Here is a 22,298-nt window from a genome sequence, read left to right as displayed (position 1 = left end):
TATGGTGTTTTACAAAGATACAAACTGTAAGGATTTAGACTGTAATGTCTTTTATTTTTCATTTACACTACCTGTCAAAAGTTTGGATATATTATTTGGAATATTTATGATTATGATTTTAATGTTTCTTAAAGAAGTATCTTCGCCTGCATTTATTTAATCAAAAATACTGTGACAACAATATTTTAGAATATTATAATTTGCAAAAACTATTTTAATTTGAATATATATTAAAAAGTAATTTATTCCTTTGATGGCAAAGCTGAATTTTCAACAGCTATTACTTCAGTTTTCACATGATCCTTCAGAAATTCTAATATGCTAATTTGGCACTTATTTTTTATTATTTTTATTTGTGCCTTTGTTTGCTTTAGCTGTTTAATATTTTTGTGGAAACCATTATACATTTTTTTCAGTATTCTTTGATCAATAGAAAGTTCAAAAGAACAGCATTTATTCAAAATAGAAAATGTTTGTAATATTATAAATGTATTAACTGTCACTTGTGATCATTTAAATGTGTTCATGCGGAATAAAAGTATTGACTAGAGGAATTGTTGCTAAAAATTCAGCTGAATAGGTTAAAATATAAAGTTATTTTAAATTGTAATAATATTTCACAATATTACTGTTTTTACTGTATTTTAAATCAAATAAATGCAGTCTTGGTGACCGCAAGAGACTTTTTTATTAAAAAATCTGAACAATTCCACATTTTTGACCAGCTTTAGAGAGCCCTTATTTTATAATATCCTAAATCTGTGTGTTTGGTCTTCCACAGGTGTGACCACAGTGTTGACCATGACCACCCTCAGCATCAGCGCCCGCAACTCTCTCCCCAAAGTAGCATATGCCACTGCAATGGATTGGTTCATCGCTGTTTGCTATGCCTTTGTGTTCTCTGCGCTTATTGAGTTTGCCACAGTCAACTACTTCACCAAACGCAGCTGGGCTTGGGATGGAAAGAAGGCCTTGGAGGCTCAGCAGCCTAAAGTAAGTTAGTATGTTTTCACGCATTTGTGCATGTATAGTGTTCAACTCTCAGAAAACCTCAGAAAGAGTCTTTGTTGAGTGCAGTTGCATAACATGACAGTTCAGTTCTGTTTGTCGCGAAGGTTACAATACATTAAAGTTATATAATACGCTTTTTCTAATTGTTTTGAGACACCTGAACAGCATGAGAGTGCTCAGTCACAACATTTCAGATGGTGACACTAACTCAAATGTCAACTGCTTTATTAGTTGAGCTGTATTTGTGTTAGCTGCTGATGGATGTTACATTTTGAAATTCTACAGGATGAATATTTAGCTTTTACCCAGAATGCCCTTCAGACCTGACACTTCATTGAGATTTCTGAGAGCTGCTTGTTTGATGTACATGTAAATGCCAGGTTTCTCCTTATGCAAGATCTATTTTCACCCAGGTGGTAATTTTTCATTTGCAGTGGACAAACAGAATTCAAAGAGCAGTCAATGCACCAGTGGCGTGTGGTGGTGTTTTAAAATGAGGAGGCAGTTATATACATATATACATACATACATACATACATACATATATACATATATATTGTATATATATATATATATATATATACAGTATATATATATATATATATATATATATATATATATATATATATATATATATATATATATATATATATAGAGTATATATATATGTCCCTGTTACACTTAATGTTGTCACATTTTCCTGTTTAAATAAATATTACATAAAAAAAGAGAACAAATATAATTCTATTTTGTTTTTTATATTATTTTTTATTTTATTTAAGATTTTTAATACTAATTACACATTTAATAGTGTTTTTATGCATTTTTATATTTATTCCAAAATAACAACTAAAGGCTGTAACAATTTGAACAATATTTTGGAAACAATTTACAAAAAGGTTTCATTAGTTAACATTAGTTAACTACTTTAGTTAACATGAACTAAGAATAAACAATAGCCTACTTCTATAGCATTTATTAATCTTAGTTAATATTAATTTCAATATTTCATTCCTCAACATTCCTCTCACGTGACTTTCTTCCATTCATTCTCAATTACTACCCAGAAAAGTCACGGCATGCTAAGAGGTCTCTGCTGAAAGTCTATGGACTGAAGGGAGGCAAGCCTTCGCTGTAACTTTACCTGTGTGTGTCGCTGTTTGACAGTGTTACTTTATAAAAACTAGAGACTTTTATGCTTTTAATGCCATATTTAGTAATATTTGAGATTTATGTTTGTAATATCGATTATTTTGTCATCCAATTTTTGAGGAGACCCTGCCTCCCTTGCCTCCTCGGAGGGAACACCCTGCAGTGCACATGTCACTGTGCTGAGTTTGTTAGTAAAGGCTCTGCAGTCAGACCTCTGAAGGTCAGATCTGGACCTCCAGCACAGCTTTCTTAAATGTCACCCTCACTTTTTTTTTTTTTTTTATCAAACACTAAACTTATTCCTCCTCTCCTGTGGAGGCATCTTTCTAAAACCCTGAGCCCCTGATGTGGGGCCTTTCTTTAAGAAAGAGCAGGAATTGATGTATACAAAATACTGTTCATTATTGACATGAATATATATATGTACACACACACACTGCTATTCAAAAGTTTGGGGTCATAAAAATATTTTTTTATATTTTTGAAAGGTGTCTCTTTTGCTCACAAACAAAAATACAGTAAAAACAGAAATATTGTGAAAATTAGTATAATTTAAAATAAGTTTTATATTGGAATATACTTTAAAATGTAATTTATTCCTGTGATGCAAAGCTGAATTTTCATCAGCCATTACTCTAGCCTTCAGTGTCACTTGATCTTTTAGAAAAATCCTAATTTTACATAAAAATTCAAATATTTCAGAATTCTTTAATGAGTAGAAAGTTAAAAATAAAAATGTGTATATATGTGTCTGTATCTTCAAAAAGTATCATAAAAGTGTTCTGAATCCTGAACAAAACAGCAATTACGCGAGTTACTCAATGATAATCTTTCTTTTCGATGATCATAAAATCAAATATGAGTTGAAATCAAATAAGATCTTTTCAGCTATTGTGAATCAGATCAAATGGTTCAAGACTTATTTGCAAATCACCCATCACTACTCATATGAACTTGACTTAAATTTGGATGTTTCTCACTCCTTTCTAATGACTGAAGACAAGTAATAAAGCGCACAGACTTGTATGGACTATTTTAATGATGCGTTTGCACCCTCTTTTAGACCTGAAAGCTCTATTCTTTTAAGCAAAGATGAACTGTGGAAAAATGGGGTGGCTAGAAGCAACTCAGAACCTTTTGTCTGCCACCCCCACAAGCTGGCATGGTGACAGATTACCTCTGCCCACCTGAAAGTACTGGAACATAAAAGCTATACAGCAGGATTTTAGAGCTATAACGGCTGCTTATTTTCTTTTCTATCTAAAGTAATCATACTGATTGTTGAGAAATGTCCTTGAAAGCATTATAACTTTTATAGATGAACAAGATGAACAAGAAGATGTGTAACTGTAATAAACTAAATGATATTTCACTTGGAAAAGTGCCTCAAAGTCACTTGCACATACCCTTGAGTGAGTCAAGTTCAATCCACTCCTGTCTTAACCGCAGTCTCGACCGCTCCATTATTATACTGTCGCCTTATTAATTAATCTCTTCTGCTGGCCCTGCAGAGGCCCTTGTTTAATGTTCAGACTCATATCTCTGTTAACCATGACTGTATTTCACCTTTAATTAGAAGGTTATGACCTTCAAACTGGTTCATTATCTGGGCTTTCTCTGAGCAGATAGTTGGCAGCTTTGTTCTTACATTGACAACCTTGTTTAAAATCTCCTGACTATAACAATGTCTTCACCTTTCTCAACCACAGAAAAAAGACCCACTGGCACTCACCAAAAAGCCCAACAATGCCTGTTCGTCTGGAGTTAACTTCACCCCCAACGTCACGAAGGATGCTGCTATCTCAACTATCTCCAACAGCACCACTGTCCAGTTGAAAAGCGCTGAGACCAAGCCTGCAATGGACCCCAAAAAGACCTACAACAGCGTCAGCAAAATTGACAAGATGTCCCGGATTGTGTTCCCTGTCCTCTTTGGGACTTTCAACTTGGTCTACTGGGCCACATACCTCAACAGGGAACCGGTTATTAAAGGAGCCGTTTAGCCCACGCAAACTCCTCGACACCACCGTGACATTCACTGCACAACATCTTTTTCTTCTCCACTTCACTATTCAACGACAAGCTGACCCTGCAAAACACGATGCCGAGCACTTATTTACTGCACCTCTCACTTCGCTAATCTATAAGACGAGTGCTCCTGTTGAAGTTTCCTCCTCATATCATAAATTGCATGATAGATTCAAAGCTCTGTGGGAATATAATTGCCATATCTGCCTTGACTTCCTACTTTATATTTCCCTGGTTTCCACTGGTAATCGCATTCATCTTTCAATGAATTGAGTGCCACACAAGCTACCATTTCAGTCATGAAGTTTCCAAGGGATGTGAACAAAAATCAATGCATTTGGCATCAACATTTATCACGGTATAAAAAAAAAAAAGATTTATGAAAAGAAGTACAGCAAGGCCAAATGCTATGCAAAAACCATTTTCTACTATGTTGCAATGGGTAATTGCTTATAATGAAACCCTTGCTTTGTATTAATGGACTTGAGGCTTCTCTTCTTTGTTTAATAGCTTTAGCATCAATGGTATAAGGCAGACAGATGCTATGCTAAGTTTTTAGCCATGCTAAGAATGTTGCCTTCAGAGGGATTACTTCATACGCGTGTTCGGGAATGCCCTGCAATTACTGATTTCACTTTCGTTTGTAATTTTTTTTCTAAGCTTTTTTGAAGTAGCTAAATAGATTTGTGCACCTAAGGCAGCTTTTCACACTTTAGACCAAGATATCCTGCAAGGTGAACAAGGTCGGGTTGCAGCTAAGACTTTCAAATCATTTGTACATAGCTTGTGTATGCTTTGCTTTTAACGTAGATGCGGCTTAACATTAGTGAGGAAGAGTTGAAAATGGTTCTGATACGCTCCTCTAATGTGCTGCCAAAGCGACATGAATGTTGGCGAAAACGCAGATTGTATTGTGAAATATTGTAGGCTTTGACAGAATGTGGCATTTCTTTACAGTCAATAGTTTTGACTTGGCTTTTCCTGCTGTTAACGCAACAGCTGTTATCTTTTCTCTGTGTTGTAAATTGGTCAGTGGGTTTTGAGGTTGGAACAAGTCAGCAAAAGCCTTAAATGTTGACAACTAGTGATATTTTCTTTTCGCTACCATGTAGACTAATGTGAAAGGATCAGGAAAAAAGGTCTGAAAACAAAATGAAAGAAACATTTACATTGAATAATTCATACATTTTTCAGATTCTAATAGAGAGAGAAAGAAGGTCAGGTATGGAGCAGAAAGGAGCAACCTGCTGATGTCAAGCATGTTAAAATGGATCTTGTTGAAACTGAAATGTCACACCATATTGCAATCTCTGGCCTTCAGCCGAAACGCATGGCTGCTTATTTGGGGAATGAAATGGAGAAGCGAACAATGACCTTGTTAGTGCTAAAGTGCGATTCAGGTTTTATCCTGTAATCATTCTGTTCTGAACTTGTTAAATGAAAGTAAGATGGCACAAAGAACTAAGTGACCCCACGGATGATGTGTACCTTGTTAAGAGGCCAACTATGAGAGCCATTAAGCTCCTCTGTACGCCACTCAGACCTATGGGAGAATGAATCATTAAAAGAGTTCAGTGAGTCAGTAATGTGCCCTTTTACAAAAATGGATTTTTCCAGAAATGTACAGATGTTTCTCAAAGCATACATGTATGAAGCAATAAATTCTGCCTGATATGTTTCTTGACCAACTTCTGTGATCACTTCCTGTTTGAGTTGCTTAAAATATGTCTCTTAATTGCAAATCTTTACAACTAACCTGACCTAGAATGTGAAAGCCAGTCGCATTTGATCAACAGCCAGGAACAATGATCAACAAAGACTTTATTTACATATATATTACATATTTATTATATATATATATATATATATATATATATATATATATATATATATATATATATATATATATATATATATATATATATATATATATATAGTATGCAATTTGTTTGCTTTGGTTAATGCTGGACCGTGTGCCACGGGATTGCAGGGATTTTATGTTTATTGGGTTTATGGCTGCTCTTCACAGGCTCATGGCAATAAGACATGCATATGAAGCTTAGTATGATATTGTCCTAATGGAACAGTTGCTGCAGAAGCCACTGTAACTGTGGAAGAAGGATTCTTCCTGGGATTATACAAAACACACATGCATGCACTAGAGTCTAGAGTTCCTGGAGCAGGGAGGATATGGAATCTTTCCTCTGGTCCTGTGTGCCAGCAACATCTGGCCCACATCTGTTTGTGAAGGATTTAGCTTCACTTAAGTTGCTTTTCCAAACAGTGCTCCTATACATGGTTTTGAATTAAACTAGCACCAGTGCGATCAAGTATTTGCATTTCTGCATTACATGTGTGATATTATATGCTAGCATATTGCTGGAAACTGGCAGCTGTGTTCTGTTTGTGTCATAGAATATACAAATGAGATATTTGTGTATTCTGTGCATTTACATACACTGTATATGTCACCGTTCTTAAGTATGCTTTATGAAAGTATGTTGTTATTTTGTTTATAGAGTCACACTGACATTTATTTGACATGTCGGACTCTTGTTGTGGGTTTAGAGAAAGCCTTTGCTTCATTTTAATACATGTAAGGCAAGTGTAAACCACTCCAATATACTAAACTCAACTCTCACACAATAATACACAGCATGCCATTGGACCTTAAACCTTTAATCCTGTGAGTGGTGGAGTGAGAGCTTGGAATCCTATTCCTGGTGCCGGACCGGAATTCCACTAGTGTACAGTTGAGAAGCTGTCACTCAGATATTTCGTTATAGATTTATGTTTGTATCATGAAGAAATACTCAGTTGTTTTCATTGTATTATTGAGAAAGACCCATGGATTGCATCTTCTAATGCTGAAAATGCATTTTGGTATTAAACAGGGTTTTGGTTATGTCACTATTTTGATTTAATCTATTGTGCAAAGATGACAGCTAACCATTTAAAGTGATAGTGGCATGCCTGTTGACAGATAATATGTTGATCATACACAGTTTAAGCACTGAGATGTCGAAATTGACAATGCTTTAAAAGCATAGTATTCAACACACTTGTACACTGTAATAATTGTATCATTATTATTCAGAATGTCTTTGTTTTCATCCAGTCGTATTAATTTCTTCTACTTGATTTTATTAATTTTACTTTTTAGGTTTGTGTTTGTGTGTGTGTGTTTCAACTTGATTTGTTTAAATTCAAAGTGGTCTTAAAAGAGAAGGCTTTTTTTGTTTTGTTTTGTTTCATTAGAGGGTTTGGCACCACTTTGTACATCAAAAGTTATGTTTTTAATTTTAATGAGTTTAAATATTTGACAGTGCAGACAGGTTTCTTGTCACATCCCATACCCTGTGGTCAGCTGCACTCCTTTTTATTCATCCCTTGTATTTGGTTCAGTATGTACTGTGGTTTAATCTCTGCTGCACTTCCTATCTGCATTTCTGTAATCAACCACAAGAGGATAGTCTATCATGCATTTGAACTGGTCGAGTTCATGCTCTCACTAAACCAAAAAAGGGAGACACCATACTGTCATAATAACTTGGAAACAAAGTGGTTCGACATGTAGTTTTATGTGTTATTAAAAGTGAAGGTCGCCATTTCTTACATGTTAACATACTTTATCCTATATTCAAAGATAAAGAAATAAGGATTTCTCCTAAAAAATGTCACCACTGATGCAATGTGGGGTTACCAAACACTCGCTCCCAACAAGCACGTCGAAGACTCACCCAATAGCGTGCGTTTGGGGCGGGACTATCTGTGTAGCTGACCAATGGCAGACGGGGGAATGCACGGGGAAACCTGTTTGAAACAATTGCAATTTTATCAATTAGGTACATTGGGTGATGCTACCGTTTCGAAAATACGCACTTTAGCTAATTGGAACTATTTATTTGTTTTTATTATTCTTGTCTATTTATTTATTTACATTTCGCCATAATGACAAAGGACTACTTTTAAATATTCACAAGTAGATTTGCTTTTGGCGTGTTTAGAGTACCACAAATACTGAACCTTCTAGAGAGAAGTCTGAGGAAAAAAACACGCAGAGCAAAGCTAGAGAGAAAGGGGCTTGTGTTTTTTCCAAAGTGCGTGGGCGACTGGGAGCTGCCTGTGGTGATAAATGTCGGCGCTGTCTCTCAAATATTATACTGCATAAGTGCACCTGCTCCCATACAGACACAACAATGCGAGGACAGCGTATGGATAGACGTTTCTCTAGCTTTAAATGTTAAATTAGAAGCAGTAGTTATATATATCCGTCTCAGATAGTAAAACAAAGAACTAAAGAAAGACGAATGACATTTCACTGGCAATAATACGGCAAATGGCAAAGTAACTTACAGAAAAATGCATTTGTAACTATATTTATGCCAGAAACATCATAGTGCGATGTACTGAATAATATCCTGTGGTAATTTATTCGACTCCAAATTGGTTGATGACATTTTCTTCACCCTCTATCTTGCTCTATTATCGGGTTAATCGCGCTGCGATCAATGCACGTGCAAAGTAATTACAGCAATTACGCGCCAATTTGCATTTCGAACACAGTCCGCGCGGTAATCATTTACCTAGCTGATAGCGATACTGTAAACAGACGCTTTTTAATGTCTCTCCTCGAAGCATTCTGACGCTGTACCCGACGAGGATCTCAAGTTCCGCCGAAGCGTCTGGGAAGGCAGACTTTTTTTTTTTAATGACGTAACGTAATTTGCAGAAACTAGCGGGTGCGTTTGGGGTTTGAAGGTGTCCACTTGGGAAGTTTGCGCTCTGCCTCTGTGTGGACGTCAGTATGTGTATCTGGTGGTGCAATCGAAAGCAGCGCAACTTCAAGGAGCAGATATTTTATTTGATCCCGCTAACTGCCAATGTAAGAGAACTTTAAGCACCGGACACTAGCCGAGGAGGTCTCACCGTTCCCGTTGGACTATAACCTCGACTACTCGCCACTGTTTTAATTGAGCCTGGAAGAAAAGGCTGCAACTGTGCCACTTTTTTTCTTCTTAGAAGAGTCTCCGTGCAGTGTACCACATTCAACACGGAGTCAATCTCACCTAAAACATGTTCACCAAATTGTTCCTCTACTTCTTACTTCTGTCAGTATTTCGTGCATGGTAAGTGCCTTTCTACTCTCTTTGTCTTGGCATTAATTAATTGTTCATAAGAGTGATTCTGTTGCAGTTTTCTTATGCACAGTCTAGCGTGATGCCACATAATATATCACCAATCTGGCGATGAAGATGTGATGTACGCACTCAGCACCTAACTTTAGGAATAAGTCTTTTGATTTGTGCTATTTAGGAAGTGCAAAAGACTTTGTGTATCTTTATTTCAATCTTTGCAGTAGTTTTATTTCTTTATTTATTTTATCGTAGTGCAATTGTATAAGACTTAGATCTCTATTGTCTATTTTCTAAACCGCATCTGTGTAGGTGTCATCTGTGAGATTGGTGTTTGTCTGGGTTTTCTGATAACGTTTCCAATCACGCTTTTAACTAATCTTAACTAACGTCGTACGTTATTTCACGGTGAAGATAACGCATGTGTGCGTCGCTACTGGAGCTGTCAGTTCTAAAGGTGCTGAACTAAGTATGTCCGAAAGTTTGACTTGCTAGAAAACGGGGTGGAAATGTTGGCAAACGTGGAAATCGAATACTATTTTGTGTCGAGGTAGTTAAAGTTGTTAAACAGTTTCCAATTGAATTTTAGAAATGATTGTGCTCTGGCAAGAATATGATGAACTTGTATTGAATGATTTGCAAGAGAAGTGCATCATTCTTTGCATTCACACACACACACACACACACAAACCATGTCCAGGTAATCACACTCACACTCACACACACACACACACACACACACACACATAGACATAGACATACATACATATATATACCATGCAATATGTGAATATGTCGTGGTACAGACAGGGCTAATGGATTAGATACGAACCTGTCCTTGTTGAAGGAAGAGAGAGAGTCACTCATTTAGCACTCTCTTACTCAAATGTAATATGTTAACATTACATATTTTTTGTTTATTTATTGTTTATTTGTAGAGATCATACAGTTGGCTATTATTTTAATATTTAAGTGTCAGATAACTGATATTTAGAACCGATATTTTATTTTGTTTCTACATCTATATCTCATTCTATCTTCTGATTTAACTCTACTGACAAAATGCTAACTCATCATTATATAAATTGATATATGTTTATAGTAATAATATTCAAGCCAATTACCTGCCGATCTCTATGTATTTATTTTTATAGGATTATATTTCTTTCCTTGTTAAATACCTATCATAATGAAGAATATATTGTCTCTCTGTTGCAGTTAGTTACTTAAGCTTGCAAAAGTAAGCCTACAGAAGGTTATACCTTGTAAATTTATGTCTCAAGTGTGATGGATATAGTATACAATGGTTTTGAAGTCAACAAAATGTATTAATATAATTTAATAAGCAGAGAATTATAAAATAAGTAGAGAATAAGTCTAACTAACTGTACTGGTGACTGAAGTTCTACTGAGTGCTTTGGGAAACCCAACCTTTAACTGGCATTTTTATGAGAGTGCAACACGGTTTCTACTTCTATATTGGTTTTATTGTCTGACTGCTTACTATTCCTCCTTCTTTGAAAATGGTGAATAATATGTTTCTGCTATTCCACATTGCTATAACTATTCAATTCTGACATAGATGTATTAATTATTGTCTTCAAAACAATTGATTATTGACAAGCTGAGACAGAAAAAGACCTCAACCGTGACCTGTGGAATACATTTTCTTTTATGTCTTCAGTTCTCAAACAGTCGCTTCTGAGGATGATGAGTACGACGACGTTACTGTGAATCAAATGTTGGCCCCCAAAACCCACGAGACAGATGCAACGCAAATACTAAACAACTTACTAAAGGAGTATGACAAAAAGCTGCGGCCAGATATTGGAGGTAAGTGTTTTTTTAAATGCAGTCATTGAGGACTCTGTGTAGCTGCATTGAGCTGTCCATGGTGCTGAAATCCATTCAGCTTTACTGCCTTCACCCTTACTCATCTTGGAGCTCCATTTACAAATCTATGTCATATACATAAATTGAATTTACTTTAAAGTCCAACTGCTGTGTTTACCCCAACAATTCATGTTTTTGTAAACTGGTGAAGTGCATTAGCTTCACACTGTGGTAGAGACTACACCTGCAAATTGCACTAAGCGACACGAATTTCCTTATACTATGAAGAATAAAAATGTTAAATGTTTTCAATGTTTGAGAGACACTTAGAGTTAGCAGTGGGTTTATGGTTTTGCATTAAGTAATTGAATTCCTGGAGCAGTGGAATATTTTCCCATGATTTTCCACTTGTTTATAGAGGCATTTCATATTTTTTCTCTCCTTTTTTTTCTTCTACCACGCAGTGCTCTTAACAGTCTTATAGACTGCACTACAATCCACTTTTGCATGTAATCTCACAGATTTGCTTGTTTTCATGTGTTTCAAGAGTTATATTAGCTTAAAGAGTACCTCTATGAATGCAGGATTCATGGATCAGTCAGGAAATTTCAGGCGTTCCGTCAGAATAACATGAAATTTTCATTTCTCAACATATCTCAGGGTTGAGATTGATGCTATTTTCTAGTAAATGCAACTAAATAGAGTGCCATGAGAGGAAATCACAATCTGCAATTCAAGCAGCGCATTCTGTACTTCATCTGAGATGTCACCGCAGAACATCACAACCACTCTTGACACATCTGTCAGGTCTGTTATTGGTTTTGTGGCATCGTTGTGATATATTGAATCTTATTGGATTTGAAGCATTTTAGAACGCCTATCCCTGCAAAAATCTCACCGTTTCTACATGTTTTTTGTTTCCTTTCAATGAGAAGAACAACCTCAATGTTTGATGGATGACAGTCTCCAAATTATATTTCTTATACTCATGTCTGATTTCTAAGAGGAAGACTAAGTTTATGTGCTCTCTTACACACACACCACACCTACAACAACCCACACAAATCAAGCATATTGCCTCCGAGCCACCTTGCCGTGAAATAGCTTGTGTTTTTCACTTTTGTACTGAAAAACTCAGTCTGTCTGGAGAGAATTGTACTGCTATATAATCAAGAATGCCACTGAATGGCAGTGGTACTATGTATGAAGACACTCTTAAGGAAGTCGAAATATTCCAGTGAAGTCCCCATAAACCGAGGAACAGAGATGGTGGGCACGTCTCAGAACTGTCAACTCAAGTGCAGAGTGGGTCAATGAAAGGGTATCTAATATAATTCCTACAACTGGGGACACACACACACACACACACACACACACACACACACACACACACACACACACACACACACACACACACACTTTTGTTTGTTCTTTTTCCTTCCGTTTTTTTCTTTATCACCACACTTTAGACTGTTGTTAGTCAGAAATGTAATTTCCTTGTTTTTTTCTCCGTGCAGAATTCGTAGCTAGAATAAATAAATACAGTAGCTCTTGAACCGTTTTCACATGCAAGTTGTTTATGAAGTACAAGAATAGAGTGCAAATAATAGAATCCTCTTTTTCCCATAATTATTTATCTGCTAGCATTTCTGTATTAAGTTTCTCTGTGATGTTGTTCTGTTCAGCTTCATGATGAGTTGTGTGTATTGAATCAGCAGGTATGATTGCTTTGCTGCAAATAGCGCAAATACGTATGATTCATGATAGATTAAAAACAAACAACTCCTCAAGGCCATCTCATATCTTATATAATAGAGCTAGGTGGTATGGCCAAAATATTATCACAATATTGTTTTCCGTTTCATACAATATCAATATTTATCACAATACCATTATTGGGGAAAGAAATGCTTTCCACATGTTTGTTAGACCATGAGAATGAATGTAAACATAACTTGTTTGTTTACAATTAAACTCCACCAAGTAAGCTAACTTTTAGTTTAGTCCTCCAAGAAATTGGATTTTTTAAGGATTTTTTGTTTGTTTTATAATTTAACACAAATTTAATTGTAATCTAGTGAAATTAATTGATAAAACTTTAACAATTGAATTAATCATAAAAATTTAATCATATGAAAATATAATTAATTTACAACAAATAAGATTTGACGAATTGTACAAATTAAAATATGGTTGCAACATATCTTGTTTGTACGATATTCTTGAAAATTATTATTATTATTATTTTGTGAAGATCCTTGAATTGCATTGTGTATTTGATGGTAGTTTTTCTCAAGGTGAAGTTCATGTGTTCATATCCTCATGTATTCAGACATCAGATGCTCCAAACACTGTGAGCGTCACGTGTTAGAGTTTGTGTGGTGGACAAAATTACTCCATGCATTCATGCAGAACATGCAGACTTATTATTGACACAGAATGACTAGCTGTTGTGTTTATTTCTGCTGTGTGATAGGCTGCTAGATCTCAGTATGATATTGTTTATTACCTTATAACATCAGCACTAGATGAAAATTTTTCCAGGTTCTTGTTGGACACAAATTAATCCTGATTTAAGCATATAAATAATTTTCTTTGTAGAGCCATCCTTTCATTTGGACGTAAATCACAAGTTTGTTCGATAAACCTCCCTCAATGAGATTTAAAAAATATTGATTGCGTTTTCACTATGGAAAATCCCTGCAGAACTTGTTTTCCCTTTTGTCCTCTATAAAATGGCTAAATATCTTCTTGTTTTTTTGGTCAATTGTGTGGCAAAATAGTATTGTGAAATATATTAACAATGAAAAATTCATACCTACTGCAGTTGCAAATTGGGAAGATTACAGAACAAATACCCAAATCAAGAGCTCTACATAACAGAATCCTTTACTGTTTATCAGCATATTTTCTGAATCCCCTTCTAGTGAAATGTACTGAAACCAGATGTATTGCATATTGCTATTGTCATAATATTGCATTTTACTGACTTAGAGGTTGTACAAAGCAATCTCAGGTTATTTTTTCCCATTCTATTCTTATTATGCCTGTTATTATAAGATGAGCTTCTGTAAACCCTTGCCACTGCCAGTTTCCTGAATCTCCATGATGTTGTCCTCGAACTCATCCACAAGATTTGATTTGATTATTGCGCCGGTGCATTATCCTGAATGCCTGTGATTAATAGTACATTAACGTCAGTCTTAAACATGCCAGTGTTTTATGGAGCTTGTCAACGGATGGTAGTGCATCTGTGGAAGTGAATTAGCTGGAAGGCTGCAAGTTGTGTGCAAAGAACCTGTTGCTTCAAGTTTGTTTTTATTAGCTTTGTTTTCTCATTAGGGTCCATTTTTGCCAGTGATTTGACCAGTGATTCACTGACTTCTAGGAATAAGCTTCAGATAGCACTCTTCCCTCTTCAGCATTCATTTGATGGTTTTGTTTCTTTTGTTGGCCAATGTTCAAGGTGCCATTTGTGCTAAGTTCAATCAGCTAGTTACAAGGGTTGTCTTTTGTAAGGGTCACATGGCTACTGCTTTCTGAAAACATGAAAACGACTGGTGCATTAAAGCTAATATGCAGGTGCAATTAGAGAGGGGGGCAGATGCTTTTTTTTTTCAACAAGGAATTCAACAGTAATAGACTGTAAATCACATATTGACATGTTTTGGAAAAGATGGATGCATATTAAACAGGCTAATTAGATGTTTTTTGACATGCAGTATAGCATCTCATTTAGTCCATAATAAACAGATATACTTTCTGTGGGAGTGCTTTATAGATGATATGATAAGATTAAAGGAATAGTTCACCCAAAAATAAAAAGTCTGTTAATATTTATTCACCCTATTTTTTTTCATACACTCGTCTAGCTCAAAATCATGGCTAGCAATGTTAAGGTCATATTCAATTCCCAGCGAAACCATTTTTATTCACTTATATCTTAAGGTGAGACAGCCAAAATAAACTGTGTAAAAATGTAATTAATACCATACTTATCCAGCTGATTAAATTAAGAATTACAAGCAATTTTGTATTACTTGTTTTCTGAAATGTTATGTTTAAATATGCAATGAGGTATTACCTAACTAAATATGCACAAATTTGTTTGTATTTCTAGAACACATATCTTAACATTGAATAAAGCCAGTTTCAAAATTATTGTATAATTTTGTTGACATATTAGACTCAAAGGTTTTTGCAGAGGGGATTTTGGATATCTCTTTTAATCTCTCCGTAAATCAGAAAATACAGTCAACGGCCAGGAATCTTTTATTTTTTATTTTTTTTTTTTTTTTTTTTTAATTTTTACCATTTTCAAAAATTTTTCATTCATGTTGTATAAAACCAGTCAAATTATATAGGAACAAACCCCTCTGTAAAAACCTTCAAGATAGGAATAAAACTGTAAAGTTTGGTGCATGTAAGTGTAAATCTCCTGAAGTGGAGATTTTTGGCTTAGTACAGGAGAAAAAATTCATCTTGAAAAAACAGCCTTTAAAGATATGTATTGTAACCAAAATCTACAGAAACAAATAGATAAAGTGCTATTAAAAGTGCATTTTAGATGCTTTCTTTCCACTAGTCTGAAAAAAGACTTAATGAAAAGCCAAAAAGCCCTAAATCTGTTTGTTTACAAATCTGACTGATTCATTCACAAATACAAAATCACTGACTCAGTTATCTAGCTGACTGAAGAGTAATAGTATATGGTTTTGGTATAGGCAGCATTTTTTCTTAGTCAAAGCCATGGTATAGCTTAAGAAAACTTTAAGCATAGTACTGCATAGTAGTCTTAAACTTTTTTTATTATTTGATATTTATAAAATGTAAAAACTATTAATTTGTCAATGTAACTAATGTATATATAAAACAAAAATAATTTTTGCTTGACAATAAAATAGAAAGTTTTTGTGTTTGGAGTAAATAATGTTTTTTTTTTTTTTTTCTTCTGGAAGAACTGCACCTTTAAAAGTGATATCTGTATGGATCTCTGGGAGTGTACATGTGCACGACATGTGTGTGCTCTTTTGGTATTGACACCACAACTGTCGCAGCAGTAGCAGTGTCACAGTGGCCCAATTGTGTCAGCTCTCTTTTAGGCTGAGCTGTAGGGGAAACCCTTCAAAGTGGGTCAGCCTCCCTCTTCTCTTCTTTTTCATGTGCATTGAGCCTCGCTCAGCCGGGCGACATCATTACCAGGGCAGAGGAAAGACTGGATAAGAGGGTTTAGGGACATTAAACACATGTGACACAGGCGCATTGGAATTCAGGAAGCCGATCCTGGGCCATCCATGCAAGTTTCCTTCATAAGGCGGATGGCGTATGGCAAGTGGCAGAAGTGCTAGAGCAGTCTGCTCTGTCTGCTGCATAAATCGAGGAAAAAAGAATTGGTTCGCTTTGGATAAGCCTCCTGACCAGCCCCCTGGAGGAACACTCATTATAAAGTGCTAGTTTGTGTTAGCCCAGATTCATCTATGGCGTGGTGGGGGTGGTGGGGGTGGTGTGGGAAAGTCGGGGGAGGCGATCTGGTCATTACTATGTTGTGATTTTTATCGCAGCGGAGAGACAGTATGAGGTGAGAAAGAAGTAATGGGCCAGAAACAAAGAGACCGAATGTGGGAGGGAGGAAGAGAGAGGAGTATAGAGACAGGGACTGTACACAAGCCTTCAGGCAAAAGAATGCCAGTGTGGGAAAATTTGTGTGTGTGTGTGTATGCAGAGTGAGAGTGCATAAAGCTGATTTGTGTTAAGCACATGCCTTCACCTCTAAGCCCTTCTTGCCATCAGCGAATGCAACTTCTGTTTTATCATCAGCCACTAACCATAAAAAATATGAGAGCATGTGTTTGTGTGCCAGAATGATTGTGCAAAAGTAGCACCAAAAAAGATTTGATTCTCACAGGCACAAGCTCAGGTGAATGCAAACACTGTGCAGAAATGGCTTCATTGTCCTTACTTTATCTTTCTTTTTCACTCATATATTTTCTTTTCTGTTTTGGAGTGCTCAGTCAAGGCAGGTATATTCAATTCAATTCAAGTTTATTTGTATAGCTGTTTTTACGATACAGATCGTTGAAGAGCAACTTTACAGAAAATTAAGTTTCTACAATATTTAGTAGTATCTTCAGTGGTGATAGTTGAGTATCATCAGCATAACAGTGGAAACTAATCCTGTATTTTCTAATAATATTACCAAGGGGCAACATGTATATTGAAAATAGCAGAGGACCTAGGACAGATCCTTGTGGCACTCCATACTGGTGATAATTGAGATGACTCCCCGTTTAAATAAACAAAGTGGTAGCGATCGGACAGGTAGGATCTAAACCATCTTAAAGCTTGCCCTTGAATACCTGTATGGTTTTGTAATCGATCTATGAGTATGTCATGATCTATGGTGTTGAACGCAGCACTAAGATCAAGTAAAATGATGGAGCCTTGGTCTGATGCAAGAAGCAAGTCATTTGTAATTTTAACAAGTGCAGTTTCTGTGCTATGGTGGGGCCTGAAACCTGACTGAAATTCTTCACAGAGATCTTTTTTTCTTTTTCTTTTTTTGCAGGAAGGAGCACAATTGAGCAGACACAATTTTTTTCAAAAATTTTAGACATAAACAGAAGATTTGAAATGGGTCTGTAATTTGACACTTCACTAGGATCTAGTTGTGGTTTCTTAATAAGAGGCTTAATAACCGCCAGCTTGAATGGTTTTTGGACATGACTTAAAGATAACGAGTTGATAATATTGAGAAGCTTTTTTCTGCTACAGGTATCAACTCTTTCAGTAATTTAGTGGGTGCAGGATTTAATAGGCATGTTGTTGGTTATCATTGGGTGGGATAAAACGAAGCTGTTATCTATTTTATCAGTGAAGAAATTCATAAAGCCATTACTATTAAACTGTGAGGGAATATTTAGATTTCTGGTTATTTGTTAAGCTAGCCACTGTGCTAAATAAAAACCTTGGATTGTTTTGGTTATTTTCTATGAGTTTGTGGATAAGCTCTGCCCTGGCAACTTTTAGAGCCTGCCTATAACTGGACATACTGTTTTTCCACACAATTCTAAAAATTTTCAAGTTAGTTTTTCTCCATTTGCACTCAAAACTAAAAAAAAGTTTCTTTTTTGACAGAATGGGTATTACTGTTGTACCATGGCACAGTAAGTTTTTTTTTTCTCTAACCTTTTTCAATTTGATGGGGGCAACAGCTTCTAATGTATTAAGATGTTGATAGTCATTTCGTCTAGTTCATGTGTATTTATGGGGACACAGAGCAGCTGAGATAAATCAGGCAGGTTATTTGTGAATCTGTCTTTGGTGGCTGGAACAATAGTTCTGCCCGGACGATAAAGTGGACCCGATATAGTTAATATCAGTAATATGCAGCATGCACAAAACAAGGAAATGGTCAGTAACACCATCACTTTGAGGTATGATATCTGTGTCAGTAAGATGGATTCCATGCGATATCATTAAATCTAGCGTATGATTAAAACGATGAGTGGGCTCGGTGACGTTTTGCTTGACTCAAAGACTTTTATTAGGTCAGTAAACAGAAGTCCTAATGCATCATTTGTATTATCAACGTGAATGTTAAAATCTCTGACAATTGGCGCTTTATCAATGGTAACTAATAGGTCTGAGAGGAAATCTGCAAATTCTTTTAGGAAATCTGTATACGGCCCTGGTGGTCTACACACATTAGCCAGAGCAAGAGATACGAGAGTTTTATTTTGCATATCTGACAGTGTAACAATAAGCAGAAGTATTGCGATTGAGTTAAACCTGTATCCTGTTTTCTGGGTAACATTGAGAATATCAATATATTGTTGCAACACATATATATATATATATATATATATATGAGAGGCAGTCCTTTATCCACACAGTCCTGGCACAAGTACAGATATTTAATATTTAGTAATTAATAATTTATATTTATAAAAGGGTAAAAAAAACTGTTACAAGAGTACTGCAATATTTTACCTCATGATGCTATCAGTATCACACCAAAAGTGATAGATAGATGGATGGATGGATGGATAGATAGATAGATCAAAAGTGACATTTATCTTCTGTAACAATGTAGTTGCCATTCTTTTGAAGTTTCTATTTATCAAAGAATCCTGAAAAACATAATCACAGTTTCATTTAGCAGCATAACTGTTAATTAGAATGATTTTTGTGGCACTGAAGTCACTGAATGAAATTCAGCTTTGCCATCACAGAAATAAATCACATTTTAAGAATAAGAAAACTTTTCAAAATGTAATGTTCTACAATATTATATTATAAAATATTTGTTCAGTCTTTTACTGTGTTCCCTCTCTCCTTGTCTCTATGTCTTCTACATATATGTTTATTTAATGAGCTGTGTTCCACTGAAACTCATTCATCTCCATGCAATCTGCACATCCTGTTCTGGGGTCTGTGGAAGCGACGAGAAATACTGAATGCATACAAAATGATATAACTGTGAAAAATTTTAGTATCACACAAAATAATATGAGGTGGAATGTTCTTACTCACTCAAGAGCCTGTGTATGAAATTTAAAATTTTCCAGGAAGAAACGGTGTCGCAAGCTACCTTTGCATTCAAAAATGGAGAAAATACAAGTAAATTACTTTGACATTTTCCATCTCACTTGAGGGCATCTTAGTCTTTAAGACTAAAAAAAAGGAGCTTCCTTTCAGACATTTCTGAACAATATCCGTAGTATGATGTGCAGCTGCCGGCAAGGACAGATGCCCAAACAACCTTTCAATAATTCAACTTCTCATCATCAAGGTCTGATTTGCTTACTTGATGTTTTAAAATGGATATAGCTGATGGAACTGAAATAGCATGTTAACAGTCTTTAGATATTTTTAGAAAGAGAAGGAGGCTTTCCATCACAATAATTATTTGTTTTATTTTAGATATTGTAAAAGTCAATCAAGGTAAACTGCTAAGCCAAGAGTGCACATAAAGAGATGAAATTGAGAATTCTGTCATCATTTACAGTAATCACGCTCATGCTGTTCTAAGCCTGTATGCATTTCTTTATTCTGCAGAACACAAAATAAGATTTGTTTAAAATTGGTTTGAACATTGAAAATGATGACTTTTGTTGCTTTTCAATTTCTTTAAATAAAATGAGTTCTATTAACACAGTTTTGAACATTTATTATGTTCAGTACACTTTAATCTTTAAAATGACAGTTTACTTTATCCTTTTAGGTTGTAACTATGCAAATTATTTTTGCTGACAAAACTTTCTTAAATTCTACCTTTTTAATTCTATAACATATATTTTCATGCTTTGCATGGGACCATTTGGCAAGACTTTAAAGAAAGGCAACATTCAGTGTTCATTTATGTTAGAGATGTACTGCAGAAGATATTTTTGTTACAGTAGTTATATTGTGCTGAAGAGTGGAGCTTGTACTGTGGATTCATACAGTGAGCGTGATTTGGCCAAGTACAACATGTTCCTGGATCAACATCCTTGTTGATCTAGGAACATCATTCCAATCAACCAATCAGACTTGAGAGATAACTTTTCAGGAAATGTCAGTTTTAGGTTTACAATCAGGATTGGGTGCTTTTACACCCTTGTTAATCAGCTATCATTTCCCTTTGATTTTAGGAATAAATTATGGGTAAGGTTAGGTTTAGGGGTAGGGATTGGGTTAAGTCTGTATTTTTGGACAGTAATGTTGATCCAGGATCAACAAAAGATGTTAATCCAGGAATATGTCTTACTTGGCAAAATCACGGGGACTGGATTCATACGGGTACATGAGGTAAACATTAGATCAAATTCTACATATAATAAAAAAAAATCAAGTGTGGCATGCTAACATGTGCTATTGATGTATATAGTGACACTAATCATAATAAACCAAATTAAGTTGGACTGACATGGAATTAATTAAATAATCATTTGTAAATTGAGTTTTGACAAACTTAATGACATTGATTTAAAACTACTAAAGTGCATTAATTTGACATAATCCAATTAAATTAAGTTAAATGGAGTTTAACTGGATAACAAGAAACTGAATGTCTTTTCTTTCATTCAGATTAAGGAAGGGTATGGTTTATTGTTCCCATACAATGGGGAAAAAGTCAGTATCGTCTTGGCCCTCGCTAACTGTAATTGTAAGAACAACAGTTTAAACATTCTTCAAAATATCTTCAAAAATTATTTTGTGCTCTTCATTCAGGTTTGGAACAACATGAGGGTGAATAAATGATGACAGTTTCATTTTTGCATGCACTATACCTTTAAAGCTAAAGGTCTATGTCCAGTGGACATTTATCACTTGTCAACCAACAAATACCACTCATTAACACCAATTCTCTTCAAGACCCTCCTGGTTAAAGCATTACCAGATTGTGCTGGAATTGGCTGCTAGTCTTGATTAATCCCTATTAATAAAGGTAAGCAAGCCCAGCTGTCAGAGTGCTTCTCTGTTTTCCTCTGGCTCTTCAGTAGGCCAACAGTCTGATCCCAGCCATTTTCACAGGCCTGTTACCTCCGTGTCATGCCACCTGCCTCATATGTCTATTTCCCTCTCAGCATCAGTGGCATGTTCCAGGTCTTGACTTGGATATCTGCCCCTGCTCATTGAATATTTCAAAACCCCTTGACATATCATCCTGTAATGAGCCTATATGCATCTGTGGAAGGAGGGCAGGAGTTAAAGAGAGTCAGACTCGGCTTCATTAATCCAAACCCTTTTGGCTTGATGTGAGAAAGCATCAGCCAGACACACTTCTGTTCATTCACCTGGACTAGACCCCATTTATTTAGTGTAGTGATGCTGAAATCCCTCATAATCCAGCAACTGTGCAAGAAGTCTGACGCTCCTAATTAGGTAGAAAAGGTGAGCATGAAGGAATGCTTAACACCTTTCTGCCAGGATGTAAGCCTTAAAGATCACCCTCCTCCACAGGATCATGAGTTCTTATCGTAGGTTAACACGGCTTCAGACACAAAGTGACACTGAGATAAGTTGGTGTGAAATGCTGTATGTGTATTTCTTCAGCTTTGTTATATCAGAAGAGCAATCCTCTCTGTATGTTTCAGATCAGTCTTTAGATTTTTTTGACAACTTGAATTGCTTACAATAGATGAAATGCACGTTTTT

At 35.6% G+C, this 22,298-nt stretch overlaps 2 protein-coding genes across 6 annotated transcripts in view; both read left to right on the top strand.

Annotated features, from left to right (window-relative positions):
• Positions 1–5,879, top strand: part of LOC109057513 (gamma-aminobutyric acid receptor subunit alpha-5-like) — a 28,697-nt gene extending 22,818 nt beyond the window's left edge. Inside the window, exons 10-11 of one of the 2 annotated variants that reach the window (XM_042726143.1) lie at positions 782–993; positions 3,873–5,879. In XM_042726143.1, the coding sequence (XP_042582077.1) occupies positions 782–993; positions 3,873–4,166 (506 nt within the window). In that variant the 3' untranslated portion in view covers positions 4,167–5,879. Of the gene's footprint in view, positions 1–781; positions 998–3,872 lie in introns of both variants that reach the window. The other variant, XM_042726144.1, reaches the window with a different exon arrangement.
• A 2,262-nt stretch (positions 5,880–8,141) lies between these two features.
• The window catches only part of LOC109089388 (gamma-aminobutyric acid receptor subunit gamma-3-like), a 108,659-nt gene continuing 94,502 nt past the window's right edge, over positions 8,142–22,298 (top strand). The window contains exons 1-3 of one of the 4 annotated variants that reach the window (XM_042726139.1): positions 8,147–9,076; positions 9,214–9,320; positions 11,011–11,159. In XM_042726139.1, the coding sequence (XP_042582073.1) occupies positions 9,268–9,320; positions 11,011–11,159 (202 nt within the window). In that variant the 5' untranslated portion in view covers positions 8,147–9,076; positions 9,214–9,267. Of the gene's footprint in view, positions 9,321–11,010; positions 11,160–22,298 lie in introns of all 4 variants that reach the window. The other 3 variants (XM_042726141.1, XM_042726138.1, XM_042726140.1) reach the window with 3 other exon arrangements.

Source organism: Cyprinus carpio, chromosome B6 (assembly GCF_018340385.1).
Source record: "Cyprinus carpio isolate SPL01 chromosome B6, ASM1834038v1, whole genome shotgun sequence".
Classification (NCBI taxonomy): domain Eukaryota; kingdom Metazoa; phylum Chordata; class Actinopteri; order Cypriniformes; family Cyprinidae; genus Cyprinus; species Cyprinus carpio.
Note: the sequence above shows the minus strand (reverse complement) of the source record. Positions and strands in the feature narration are given on the sequence as shown.